Raw genomic sequence first — 14,580 nt, 5'->3', positions numbered from 1 at the left:
TTCGCTATGTGGTGGTGGCCATCGATTATTTCACAAAGTGGGCAGAAGCGGAGCCCCTGGCAACAATCACCTCAAAAAGAGACATCGACTTTGTAGTCAAGAGTATTGTTTGTCGATTTGGGCTGCCAAAGAAGATTGTATCATATAATGGAACTCAGTTCGATAGCAATCTCTTCATCGAATTCTGTGAGAAGCATGGCATTCTTAAGAGTTTCTCTTCGGTGGCCTACCCACAAGCTAATGGGCAGGTCGAGGTCGTGAATAAGACACTCAAAGCAAGCCTTAAGAAAAGGTTAGACAAGGCCAAGGGAGTTTGGCCCGAGCAGCTCCCGCAAGTACTATGGGCATACCAGACCTCCCACCACATGTCTACGGGGCACACCCCTTTCTCCCTGACTTTCGGAAGTGAGGCCATCCTTCCCGTCGAAACAAAGATAACCACGCACAGACTCCAAACCTTCAACCAGGAGCCGAATGATGAATTGATCAACGCGTCCCTCGACCCAATTGATGAAAAACAAGAGGATTCATAGCTACAGCTCACGCATTACCAACAAAAAAATCACTCGTTATTTTAATTAAAAGGTCAGGAGGCGTATCTTTGGTTTAGGCAACCTGGTACTCCGAAGGGTCTTTTTGGTCAGCAAGGACCCCAAAGACAGTGCTTTGGGTCCGAGCTGAGAAGGACCTTATCAAATAGTGGAGGTCGTACATAAGGGAGCCTTCAAATTGGCTCTGCTTAATGGAGAAACAGTCACACGGACCTGGAATGCTATGCACCTAAAGAAGTATTATCAATGATCATACCACCCGTGTATGTAAGGCTTAGTTATAAAAGCCGTTTAATTTAAGAAATAAAAGAATCATTGTGTATTTCTTGTATTTTCATATGGTTTCATCTATGTGTTAGTTCAGAGGATAGCTTTTGTCGAAAGCAACCAAGAAAGTTCACTTTTTGATTATTTAGGGGGCATATAACCCGAGAAGGGGATTAAAACTTGGAAGCTACTAAAATTGATTAACCAGGGTTTTTTCTAAAAAATGCAATGTGTCAATAGATCTAGCATGAACTAAGTTTTAAATCATCAAAAACCCTGGATATAACCAGGTCCAAAAAATATCCTGGATACAACCATGTCCAAAATTTGGAAGTTAGTAAAATTGATTAACTAGTATTTTTTCTAAAAAAATGCGAGGTGTCAATAAACCTAACACGAACTAAGTTTTAATTAAATATCCTGGATACAACCAGGTCTGAAACTTGGAAGTTAGCAAAATTTAAGATCCAGTGGATTCCTCAGAAGCTCGGGATAACAATAAAACCTAACAAAAACTAAGTTTGGAATATTCAAAATCCCAGATACAACCGGGTCCAAGGCCTGATACTTAACAGGTAGGATATAAATCAACATCTATTTTGGTTACAACCAAAATTAAAGTGTCTATCTTGACCTAAGAGTCGTTTCCTAAGATTTTGAATGTACAAGTCATGAACGTAAGAAAAATATCAAAGTATAGATAAGAAAGTAGATACTGAAAATTATAAATAAATTGTCTCGAGGAGAATAACCTCGTACCACGCCAAAAACGGCAAATGTTTACAAAAACAAAAAATATGTAAGATAAATAAAGACAAAAGAAAATTAGGACCCACCAGGGCACTCTGAGGTCGTCACCTCCTCGATCTCCTGCTCGCCAGCGGTGCAGGCCTCCCCGGTCTCGGATGGCGACTCTTGTTGAAGTCGAGCAGGCTCCCACACTTTCGGAGGCCATGAAGGAGAAGTTGCCATCCTGGTTGAAGGCCCAGCAATGATAGAGCATACTCTCCATGGAGGAGATCGAGGCCACCTTTTCCTCCTCAGTAGCAGCCTTGGCCTCCAGCTGTTTGGCGGCCTCCGCGTGCTCAGCTTGAAGGGCAACCAAAGAAGCCTTTGCAGCCTGCTCGCCCTTTTGTGCCGCCGTTAAGGAAGCCTTTGCATTCTCCACACCCTCTTGAGTCCCTGATAAGGCAGCCTTGGCACCTAGTTCACTTTGTTGAGCAGCTACGAGGGCATCTTGGGCAGCAGTCAGGGCGGCCTGAGCGGTCTGGAGCTCAGCCTTAAGCTCTTCATTCCTGGCCCTGGCCCAAGTTATACTACGGTGCTGAGCCAAGAATTCCTGCAAAAAGTAAGAAAGCAGTTAGGCACATACCATGATAAAATCAAAAGAGTATGTTAGGTTAAGGAAAATTGGCTTACTACGAGGTTCATCCCCATCACAGATTCCATCACATTCTCCAGGCTTTTCTCCTCGATCACCCTCAGGTCCTTCGGATTGGCCTTATTAAAATGCTCCACCGTATGGTTCGCTGTCTAGTAGATAGTCCCCCGAAAGGTGTCTAGGATCTTCTCTAGGTCCTGGGCATTGACCGAGATGCGTACGGTGGTGGTGGGACCATCGGAGCTGGGGGACCAATTGGTGCTGCCTGGTCCTGAGCAGGGGCTGAAGGGAATTGGGGAGGAGGTGCAGGCGGACCCCTCTTCTCCTGAGCCGTAGCAGCTGGAGCTGTCGAGCTATGGCCTTTCCCCTTAGTCGGGGATTTGGAGGTAGTCACAGCAGCAGGAGGCGTCTTCTTTGGTGTAGGCCGGGGTTTCTTTATGAGTGGCACGGAGCTGGATTTTCCCTCTTGGAAAATCTCGTGAATGTCAGGGGCCCCAGATTGTGCCATCTCCTCGCCTAAAAAATAGTGGAAAGGACGTTAAGGTACATACAAAATAATCAGTCTACATAAAATATATATACATGTATAGGGTATAACAAAAAGTCCTACCCTCCGAGCTAGATGAGGAGTCTATTGCCACAACCTCCGACCTTGGAACCGCTATAGGCAAAGGGGAGCCTAAGTCTATAACTTCTTGGATTAGGGGAGGTTCAGGCTCAGTTTCTACCTCGGAGCTGGACTCCTCTACATATCGCCTAAGTCCAGGGGCAAAGACACCCTGGAGAAGGGAGGCTACGGCCTAAGGTTGGTCCCGTACTCTTCAAAAAGGGGTGACCTAAAGGATAGGGTGTTGTCTACGACTACAGTTCCTTTAGGATGGCCCATGTCCTGTCGTACCACTAAATGATCCACACACTGAAGCAAGGTTATGTTATGGTCGGGGTCTTTGGGGTGGCGATGTACGAGTTGGTTTGGGTTAAACCTAACTAGCCTAAGGTCGTCGACAGCCCTATCTAAATCCCTATAGGGGTATGGGTTACCTTGGCTGGAGGGGCTGACTGCTACCCCCGATGAAGCTCGCTCCACATCAGGGTCCCGAGTGGCCTCGGGAGCTCGCCTCTTTCGCACGAGTGGCACCTCGGCTTCTTCTTGCTCTTCGCCTTCGTCGACCTCAGCACCCCCCTCGGGGATAGGCACTAGCTCATGGACTATCGAGAAGTTGGCCTGAGTCATTCTCAAGGCCAGAGTCTGGCCTTCAGTAATTAGCTTACATGCCAACATCGTGTCATTAGACACGAGCTGGCGGTAGTCCTTCTCGCCGGGCAAAAGCCCCGCTAGAGTATCGTATTAACCCCCGGGGGTCGCAGATTTGGCCGCCCTCCCAAAAATGGCTGGACGAAGATACTAAGTCAATATACACGCGAAAAGACTCTATATATGAAGAGAATAATTACACAAGCTATGGAAGGAAAGAAGACTTACGAGGACGGTTGAAATTTTAGAGTTGGTAGTTGCAAAACCCATTCGACATAAAGAACTAATATTTAAAGTCGTTGGGATGGCTGGGCAGCTCGATGACTGCAGGTGAATTCGAGAATCGGGTCAGATAGTAAAACCCGTCACCTCATCCCCGTTGATCCGGGCTGGCCTTGAGGTAGAAGAAGTAGAGAATGTCCGCAGGGGTGGGGACCTTCCACTCATGCTTCAGGAAGAGGTACTTCAACCCCGCCAACAGTCGGTACGAATTCGGGGGGAATGAAACCGTTCCAACTTCATGTAATTGAGGAAGTCGGCGAAGTATTTGTCAAGGGGGAGGAAGGCCCCTGCCTTTAAGTGCTCATCACTCCAAATGGAGGTCGGGCAATAAGGATGCCAGTCCCAACCTCAATGTTGTGTGACAACATGATCTTATTGACTCTTCCTTGGGTCGTGATCTTGGAGGCTATTCTCTCTGCCTCAAAGAATGCATCAGGTCCGACCATGACCTCCTTTTCCCCCACGGGGCCGAACTGGGGAATTGGTGATTCTACGGCGACCTCCTTTCCCTTATTGGCTTGTTGGGACGATGAGCCGACTGCACTCTTTTTGGATACGTTCTTCTTGGGCTCCATCTGATCGCCTAGCGAACAAGAACGATGAATCACTTAGTAAATGGCCTAGAATTTTTATAAAGGCAAGAAAGTACAAAGGAAGGCTGGTGTTTTTAGTACATGAGCTAGGATAATCTTAGCCCGCAGCATGACGCCACGCGCTACCCATGCTACGCGCCTAAGTTTCCTAGCAGGCCCCTGATGTTTAGGGATACGTGTGTCAGAAAATTAGGCCACCTTTCTTCTTGAATAGCAAAACCATCCAAGAAGTGTAGCCCCTAAGCAACCTAGTTTCGAACCCTAAAAACTTTTCATCTCCCATATCTTGAGTGGGTATTTCCTAAAATCCCCCGTAAGTTACCCAGAAACCAGTAAAAGAAAAAAATTCGGCAAAACCAAAAGACTTACATTATGTTCTTTAGATGAGACAGGTAAACTTTGCAAGGGAGGGTTCCTAGAAGACTCCTGAGAGAGAGGGTTTTCTGAGGTTTTTTTCCATAGAGGGTTTTCGGATTCCTCTGAGAGAGAAGAAAGGGTGGAAATGCAGAAGAGAAAAGATGAAGAAAGATTTCAAATGAAAGGTGGTGAATCCTGAAAATTGCCAACCTTATTTATACGTAAAAGGCATAAAGCGACGTGGACCATCCGATCAAACTGATGCAAGATCCGAGGATAGTGTTTCGAAAGATGGAACGGTGGCAAAAAGTTGGCCAGGCCATTTAATGCAATCCTCGAAACCCGAACAGACGCCAATTATGGCTCTCCACGTGCCATGTACTCAAGTAGTGCCGAACCTGGGTAATCATGGCAGAAGTTAAAAAGCCCCCACCGTGTCAGTTAGAAAATGACGTCATAAGACACGGGCAGGGACTTGGGGGAAAATGTACGTCCGGATATTTCAGCCCGGGTCTTTTAGCTCGAGTACAGCTGGCTAGCCAAGAACAGTACTAGATGATCCACGAGTTCATATTTCCTCTGTGAAGGAAGTGCGACTCCCCAGGTAAATAACACGAGCTGATGAATACGAAGAAATAAGACACGAGTTGGGGACACATATGAAGCACAGCGTCCAAGACGGAACTGGCGCTATGTTCAGGTCAGGGTACGCTAAAGATCTGCCATTTCAAGGAACATTTATAAACCTGGATACGTTATATATAAACGTGCGTGATCAAACATCACATGTCCGTTTATCCCTGAATTCTCGGACATGTAACTTAAACGTGCATGATCAGACATCACATGTCCGATTATGCCAGATGACCCATGATCAGTTTTACCTAATGATTAGACCATACCTTAATATAAATTGTAATATTCATCATTAGTGCAAAACAGGTCACAAGAGGGATTTAGATTCACGTGATGGCCCCAACGCCTACCCATGACTTGTTTTTCCTATAAATACCAAGATCTTGGATAAGGTAAAGGGTTGGTTTTTCTCTGTAATGCAAATACTCTGTCAAAATATAGAGAGATACAGTAATAATACAGACTTGTTGACTAGGGGGATTTTAACCTCCGAACCATGTAAAAAGGAACGAGTGTTCTTGATATTTTGTTTCTAGCATTTCTAAGTGCCATTTTCCTTATTACTGTTTATCATTAAGCACTAATCTATCCCAACTAATTACATAAAACACTATTGGCAAAAAACCGCGTCAACAGTTATGTACACAACAGTGATAAACAATGTATTTTACAAGGTTTTAGATCTACTGATAATTGTTACACTGTCACTCCTATTCTTACATGTCACCCAGCCATAGATAACACCACTGATCTCTGGCATGCAAAACTTGGGCACGTAAACTACAAAAATTTTAAAAAGTTGTCAAATGCAAGGATTGTTCAAGGGTTGCCTAAATTAGGTAAAGAATTTGTGGGAAAATGTGAACGTTGCCAAGAAATTGAAAGTTACCCACAAATGCATTTCTGATGTTAATACCACCAAGGTTCTTGAATTACTCCCAATGGATCTGATGGGTCCAATTCAGGTTGAAAGTTTGAATGGTAAGAGATATATTTTTGTCTGTGTTGATGATTTCTCTCGCTTCACATGGGTTGATTTTTTAAGAGAAAAATCTGATACTTCTGATGCTTTTAAATCTCTTTGTTTGAAACTAAAAGTTGAAAAACACTGCAATATTGGCAAAATAGTTCGAATTAGGAGTGATCATGGGAAAGAATTTGAAAATGTTGTTTATGATGAGTTTTATAAGTCTACAAGTATTTCTCATGGATTCATGCAATGCAAGAGGAGTTGGATTAGTTTTCTCGCAATGAAGTTTGGAGTCTTGTTCCTAGACCGAGCCATGCAAATGTCATTGGAACAAAATGGATATTGAAAAACAAGAGTGATGAATTTGGCACCATTGTGAGGAACAAAGCAAGATTGGTGGCTCAAGGATACACACAAGATGAAGGTATTGATTTTGATGAATCATTTGCACCAGTGGAAAGACTTGAATCCATAAGGTTACTTCTATCTATTGCTTGTCTTATTGGATTTAAATTGCACCAAATGGATGTTAAGTCTGCCTTTTTAAATGGCATTTTGAATGAATAAGGTTTTGTTGAGCAACCTAAGAGGTTTGAGGACCCTCATTTTCCTAACCATGTTTACAAATTATATGGTTTAAAACAAGCTCCACGAGCTTGGTATGAGCTTTTAACTCAATTTCTAATTTCACATGGTTATCGAAGAGGCAGTGTGGACAAGACACTGTTTATAAAAACATGAATTCTAATGTTATTGCTGCTCAAATTTATGTTGATGATATAGTATTTGGTTCTACATCTAACTCTGAAGTGCAGATTTTTGTTCAGCAAATGCAAGATGAGTTTGAAATGAGTATGGTAGGTGAACTCACTTATTTTTTGGGTCTTCAGGTTAAGCAATCTGTGGATGGTACTTTGGTCTTGAAAATGCCAAACATACCAATACTCCAATGAGTACAACAATAAAATTTTCCAAAGATGAACATGGAGTAAAGGTAGATTCATCACTATACAGAAGTATGATTGGTAGTTTTCTTTATCTTACTGCTAGTCGTCCTGATATTTGTTTTAGTGTTGGTGTGTGTGCTCGTTATCAAGAAATCCCATGGAGTCTCACATTACTGCTATGAAAAGAATCATTTGATATATAAATAGCACTTTTGATTTTGGGATTTGGTTTTCCAAGGATACCAATTCTAACTTGGTTTGTTTTAGTGATGCTGTAACGACCCAAATTCGCTAACAAGGCTTAAGGGCCTTGATTAGTGTGCCAGGAGGGCAGGTTGGGATTTATGTGTGATTTTGTGAGTTAAATGCATGGTTATGATTTAAAGCATGTTATTTGGCTATTTGTTTAACTGAGATGCATGGCTATGTTTTCTAGTATGCATGTAGGCCCGGATCGTGTTAGAAGGGCGTAATTGTAATATTTGGCCATGTTGGGCATAACTGTATTGATATGTGATAATTGTATTCTGTGAATTGTACCACGTGGGTGTGGTTTAATTATGGTGATGCACGTGCCGAGATGGTCCTAGAGAGCTAGTTAACTCAAGAGTCACAACGAGATTTCGATACCCGGCTCGGGAGGAGCCTAGGGGTACCTCAGGAATTTTATGGTTAAGTTGAGATTTAGCGGGTAATGGTTATTGGAGATTTAGTAACCTGGGTAACCATTAGTTACTGCTGTGGGTAACAAGTTTTAAGGTAAAAAGTGATAGAATTGAAATGAAGTGTAAAGACTTAAGTGCCCTTTGAGGTTTAGCTAAGGAGGATTAGCAGGAAAGGGTAAAATGGTCATTTGGCAAGGGTTATAGACATTTTGCAGCTGGGATTTAGGGGTATACGGTTTGGGCATTTATGTCACTTGAGGCTTGATAGAAATTGAAGAGAAGAAAGAGAAGGAGAAAGAAGTTAGGGCAAGAAGAAGAAGAGAAGGAGAAGTGGGAGTCTAGGAGGAGATCAAGGACTTTGTGTGGGTTCTCCATTTGAGGTAAGGGTTTTATACACATTTAAGTTTTGATTTCTGTTTTGATTTGTAAAATCTAGAGCTTAAGTTAGTGTGTTTGAGTTTTTGGTTTGAGTTGCTGAAAATGGGAATCAAGGGGTGGATTCTTGAGTGTGTTGATGTTTTGGCCTTGTATCTAGTGCCTATAGGTTGTTAAGTTGTTCATATGAAGCTTGGAATTGAGTTTTGGGGTTTAGATATTGGTTTAGGGTGATTTGGAGAGGTTGAAGCTCGGGAAAACGCGAAGGAAAAACCCAGAATTCTGGGTCTGCGAGGGCGTGCCACGGCACGGGTTTTGCTGCCGCGGCGGGGAGCCTCTGGTTTCTGGGTGCCGCGGCACAAGGCTAATTTCAGGATGGCATTTTTAGGCAATTTTAGGCCTTTGCTCCGTGAGTTCGGGGGATGTCTCCGGGGTGTTGTTTTAAGGTTTTAGAGGTCCCGAGAGTGCGGGATTGGTCCCGGGAAGTGGGTTTGGGTTGATTAGTATTGAGGGATGTTTCTTGTGTGTTGTGACTAGGTTGTTGGTGAGGCTCGCGCTAGAGGACCATGCTCGCGGCTTTAGTGCATCAGGAGGCTCGAAATACAGGTAAGAAAACTATAACACCCGTAGGATAGGGCGTGGGCCCATAGTGTGATTGCCGGGCACGGCCCTATATTGCATGTTGCATGATGAGATGATTGTCGGGCATGGCCCTATATTCCATCACATGTTAGGGTGCAGGTTTAAAATAAATTGGCATATGTTTGAATGTTGCTTGATTTATGTTATATATGTTTGTAATGAAATGAACGGCAAGGGCCGAGTGTGGCGTAGGCCGGGTACGGCAGTGGAGCCGGAAGTAACACCTAGCACATGGGATGCTATAGTCAGGGCGGGGCCCGGTGGATACATGAGTTATCCTTACGGTGAGAACCGATACCCCAGAGCTTTGGTAAGGTTTCTGGGGCGGCATGGTCGTGCTTGCTTAGTCTAATGGTTGACTTGTTTATTTGTGGATTATCTGTTATGATAAACTGTATACATTGCATATGTTATGTTCTGCATGAGTTTTCTTGCTGGGCTTCGGCTCACGGGTGCTCTGTGTTGCAGGTAAGGGCAATGACTGAGTCAACCAACCATGAGTACGGAGAGCGTGAAGCGACGCGTACATGTTTGGCCTGCCCGACTGCTTTGGTTGGGGGTTTATTTGAAAATAGCTGTAATAATCTATGATTTTAGAACTGATCAACTGTAAACTTATTTCAAGATGTAAATAGCTTTCAAACTTTATTTTGGGATCCCAAATGTTTATTGCTTGAAGTTTTTATTGAAACAACGTATTTTCAAAGATTACAGCCTTAACTTTTAATTAGTCACACTTTCGTTTCAAAACCTCGGTTAGCGAGTTAATTGCACAAAGTTTTCTTTTAAAACTCACTTGGTAACGACTCTAAGGAAGTAGGGCGTTACAACTTGGTATCAGAGCGAGCCAAGGTTTATTGGTTCTGGAGATTGACCGAACATGTACGCTCGCTGTCAGTGACAAGCTCGAGTCAGGGTTAGTTGGTATGAATGATTAATATGCTTGAATATATGTTTGATTTCCCTGTTTGCCTGCTTATCTATATGGAGCATGAGAAATAAGTTGACATGTGCAGGAGATATTGTTGGGCTGGGCCCTTGACTATTGCATGTTGAGATTAATGCATGCTGAATGACTTTATTATGCATATGGGTGAATATTGGCATAATGGTTCGCATATTGAGTGTATGTGGTTAATTTTCTGAATTAATTCATTAGTTATATCTGTTTATTGACTTGTATGAAGCATGGTGAGTATGGATATACTTAGTGATAATAGTATCTGGTAGCTAAATATATATCATTGTGGATTTGACCTAGTATAGGCTTGTGTGTGCATTATACCTGTGGATGTTCGGACCTAGTTGTGGGTTGGTTCAGGGTATGAACCTCAGAGTTCAGGAGTTGGTCAGTTTTGACAGATGAATTCGAGTTGTTGGTTCCTAGAAGGGTTTGGGGACCTGATATTGTGTTGAAAGGGGGTTTCTAGATGTAAGTTGGAGATGAGATCTCCAGTTATCCCTGAAAGTAGCAACAGAGGGTCACTAGTGTGTGAGTAGCTGTGGACTTGTTAGTTGAGATGGGATAGAAGAACAGTAGATTTCTCTGGGGAAATAACTGATTTTTATGCTTTAACAGTAAAGGTGACCAGTGCTGGTTTACTGTGAGGTATGGACAGATAAAGGTATTATATGAGAGGTTTAAGGGGTGTTATCCTCGGGTTTTGAGGAGAGCTCGAGTTGGCAAGGGATTTATCAATAGACGAGCAGAGTTAATTCCACCTTTGGTTAAGGGGATGAGAGATCCTGATTAGAGGGTTGTGTTAAATGTTGAGGCAGGGAGATGCCTGGAAAGGGTACTCGGGCTGAGGTACTGGCTTAATGGGTTGGGAAGAACCTAGATGATGAATTGTTAGAGGTTATAAAGACGTGATTTGAACTGTGGAGACTGGTGGACTTATAAGTTTGGTTTGGACTGATAGAGTAACAACAGTGTAGAGCAATGGGTTTGGTGAATTGGATAATTCATTTTGGGAATTTATACTGACGGATGTATCCGGAATTGGTGGCGACCCATTTAAGGATATGGGATTTGGAATAGTCTAAGGAATTTGGGCCGCCCTGATGTAAGGACTTATCGTCTGCATGTGGATGGCAGAGAGGGCCATGTTGTCGAGGAACTGATGGTTGATGATTAGAGCATGAGTGCTAGAGCCGCAAGGGCGGTGCTCCCTTTGATGGAGTTAGTAAAGGTAGATTCGTAATAATCAAGTTGATAGAACCCCGGATAGTTCTATGGCTTCTGGTTTGCCAGAAAGGGGGAAAAGTCTGATTGATAAGATGGCATTTTTGTTGATAGGACGCAGCGAGGTCGGACTCTCGATTTTTGAGGAAAAAGGGACCCCAGACAGTGCTTGGGCACCTAGATTGAGATTGGAAAGAAGCCTGATCGAATAGGTAGTTATCGAGATGGCGACAGGAACCAGGAGGTTATTTGGTATGCACATGAAGAAGAGGGTGCCACCTGAGAGGAGGTCAGGTGAGGGCATGACTTCTACATAGAATGACTTGAGATGTTAGGATGGGTTTCCCATGGTGAGGGAGCGGAGAACTAGAATGCAGCGATACATTCAAGTTCGAGGCTGATTCCTCGAGGATGAGTATTTAACGGAATGGTTTATTCTTTGGTCATGTAACGAACTGGAAGGACTCGGTGTTGAGAATGTTCCGAGAGGGAGATGGACATAGAGAGGTTGCCTCAAAGGTGCCATTTGAGAGGCTGAGGACAGTAATACTTATTGAGAAGGAATTTGAAACTCTGGCAGACGGATTGTTGAGGATATCATCTGGAGTACGTGAAGGAGACAGAGCTGACCAGTGGGAAAGCTATATGGTTACGCACAGAAAGATTAGGTAATACTTCAAGGTCAGACTACAGATAGGATTGGTATAAGGAATGTTGTAAAAGATGGTTTTGGCCGACAGAAGAGTCTATTGAAGCAATCGAAGGAATTTGGCCCTGGAGTAGCCAGAGTGTTGTACTGCGGGGACTGTTAGCATCGCAGGGTTAGGATGAAAAGTACAAAGGTTGGATACAAGGTGGGACGATGTCCCTAAGAATTGATCTATGACCTGTTTATTACCAGTTGGAAACCAAGGAAAGAGACATTTCAGGAATTTTGTTTTGAACTGAGTAAAGTGTGAGGAGTTGGTAACAAAGATTCTAGATTTGGTTCAAGCTACGGCAGCACAGGTAAGTTCTTTAAGTAGAGAATACAAGAATGGTTCAGGCAAGTTCCCTTCAAGTTCACGAGCAGTACGTGTGGATTACTCCCAGACGGAAATGGTGAGCAAGTGACTACGCGAAAGACGTTTGTACCCAGAAGGCGGAGTCTCAGGCAAGGTTCTACGGATTGTTAGTTTGAGCATCGTCATGAATACTCAGATTAGAGCTACAAGGAGAAAGGACAAGCATGAGGAGATTCGATCCGAAGCCGTAAGGAAGCTAATGAAGTACGTTTGAAGAACAGAAAGCCTAACAAGACTGGTAAGCGCGTCATCTATTGCATAAGCACCTCCGGAGACTACTACATCAGAGATGAGGAGAATAGTAAAACTTGAGGTTAGACGGACTGAGTGATGTCAAATCAGAAGGAAATTCAGAAGGCAAGGTAAGAAGTGTTTAGTATCTGGTAATGCTGGAATGCGTGTGTGTTATGGTTAAGTAAAGAAGTGATGGCATAAAGGAATTGATCTATGGTAAGGGTATGGACTTGTGGGAGTGCGTCACGGATTGTGCACGCCCAGGCGCATCTGGCGCGAGGTTGGATCAAACCTTGCGGGAGACGAAAGTATGGATCATGATTGATACACTTGGAATGTTAAGTCGACTGTTGTGCATGGCATAAGGTACTCGAGTATTGGGTGTTAGTAAGAAAGATAGCGTTGAGACCCAGGTGTGGTGAAAAGTAACAGACGGATGATCAGTGTTTGAGATCCTCGATTGAGCGAGGGGAGATAATTGGAGGCGGAACTCCTAGCTGTGAGGCGTGTGTCAGTCAAGGAATATCGCCATAGATTGTAATGGGGTGAACAAAGCAACGACCGAGATCGACATAATGTTAGTAGGTAATGGTTAGCTGGTGGGTGTCACTGAGCTATGGAATTCAAAGTGTTGGCTTGAGTTGAACAGGGAAAAACCCTGTTGTGGTGGTACAAGTAGGACACCAGGATCGAGTGGGGGATCCAGTTAGGGTTTGGTTTTGAATGAGGGTTCTGAGTGGACATCATTTCTCCTCCTAGGGTACGCGGTACCGGGAGGGTTGAGCGGGTGACAAGATCTAGTGTTGTCCTTTGGACCCTGAGGGGTTAGGCGATGTGGTGGCGTATCGCGGGAATAGACCACATTAGACCTTAAGTAAGGTATCCGCATAAGAAAAGTTTTAACTCAGTTGATCGAGTTAGTGTAGTTGGGTCAAGTGAACTGGTTTCGGGATGGAACGTCGATGATATCAAATTGAGACCCTTTTTGTAGTTTAAATTTTGGAATGGATTTAGTGAACGAAAAGAACAGAGTGGGAACCTAGAATTATCAGTTGATTACAAGTGGAATGGCAGTCTGAAAGTTATCGGATATCTTAAAGAATTGAGCGCCGGGTAGGCGAATACTTGAGGTATTAAGGGAAGTGTAATCCCTGATGAGTTAGTCGTGGTAGCAGTTGCTGGTGTCTGGTTAATGAAACGCGACATAGGACATGGTAAAAGAAGAAGGACAGTGGATACTACTATTTGGCAATGGCTCAGAGAGGAAGCCAAAGAGGCTGTTGGAATTCTTAAGGCAGGAGTGTCTGCCTATCTGAAAGAATAAAGAGCTTGTGAATTGTTAAATTATGAGGAAATAAAGCTCCGGAAGGAAAGAGTTGCATCTCTGCGTAATAACAGACGAGGATCTGTAAGGTGTTCAGAGAAAGAAGGGAGAGTTCGGACTCTTGATTCAACATAAAATTTCGAAGTTGTATTAAGTGTTAGGCCAGCAGGGCCTACAAGCTGATCCCACCTAGTAGAGGTGATGACGTTTGAGTATCTATGGAATCAGGAATAAGACAATGAATTGGTCATTGTAATCTAGGCAGACCCTGGGCTTCGGCAGGGTTGCGGTGTTAAAGAGGGGCTATCGAGAGTATGGCTATTAGACGAGATCTTGCGAGCCAAGATTGTTCTCCTGAAAGAGCGTTGGTGGGAATTAAAGTAGGCGATGGACCTTGGAGAATATGGTCAGATTGCGGGTTGCTGACTGATGTGTTTGGGTAAATTTCGAGGACGAAATTTTTATGAGGAGGGGATAGTTGTAACGACCCAAATTCGCTAACAAGGCTTAAGGGCCTTGATTAGTGTGCCAGGAGGGCAGGTTGGGATTTATGTGTGATTTTGTGAGTTAAATGCATGGTTATGATTTAAAGCATGTTATTTGGCTATTTGTTTAACTGAGATGCATGGCTATGTTTTCTAGTATGCATGTAGGCCCGGATCGTGTTAGAAGGGCGTAATTGTAATATTTGGCCATGTTGGGCATAACTGTATTGATATGTGATAATTGTATTCTGTGAATTGTACCACGTGGGTGTGGTTTAATTATGGTGATGCACGTACCGAGACGGTCCTAGAGAGCTAGTTAACTCAAGAGTCACAACGGGATTTCGATACCCGGCTCGGGAGGAGC

At 43.6% G+C, this 14,580-nt stretch overlaps 1 protein-coding gene across 1 annotated transcript; it reads right to left on the bottom strand.

Moving 5' to 3' along the window:
* Window positions 1-1,452: 1,452 nt before the first annotated feature.
* LOC133832380 (uncharacterized) lies at window positions 1,453-2,707 on the bottom strand. Its single transcript, XM_062262731.1, has 3 exons — window positions 2,435-2,707; window positions 1,824-2,157; window positions 1,453-1,466 (listed from the first exon to the last, which is right to left on the bottom strand). Exons 1-3 carry the CDS (start codon window positions 2,705-2,707, stop codon window positions 1,453-1,455), a joined length of 621 nt encoding a protein of 206 aa, XP_062118715.1.
* Between the last annotated feature and the right edge of the window lie 11,873 nt (window positions 2,708-14,580).

The sequence above is a fragment of the Humulus lupulus genome, chromosome 4, assembly GCF_963169125.1.
Source record: "Humulus lupulus chromosome 4, drHumLupu1.1, whole genome shotgun sequence".
NCBI classification, from domain to species: domain Eukaryota; kingdom Viridiplantae; phylum Streptophyta; class Magnoliopsida; order Rosales; family Cannabaceae; genus Humulus; species Humulus lupulus.
This window is presented reverse-complemented; position numbering and strand designations above follow the sequence as displayed.

What these genes read in the sequence shown, in the direction of transcription:
- LOC133832380 (XM_062262731.1), bottom strand. Translation starts at nt 2,707, where the DNA reads ATGGCACAATCTGGGGCCCCTGACATTCACGAGATTTTCCAAGAGGGA. An exon ending in TTGGTCCCCCAGCTCCGATG is followed by an intron (nt 2,158 to 2,434) that starts GTCCCACCACCA and finishes TACTTTTTGCAG; the next exon opens with GAATTCTTGGCTCAGCACCG.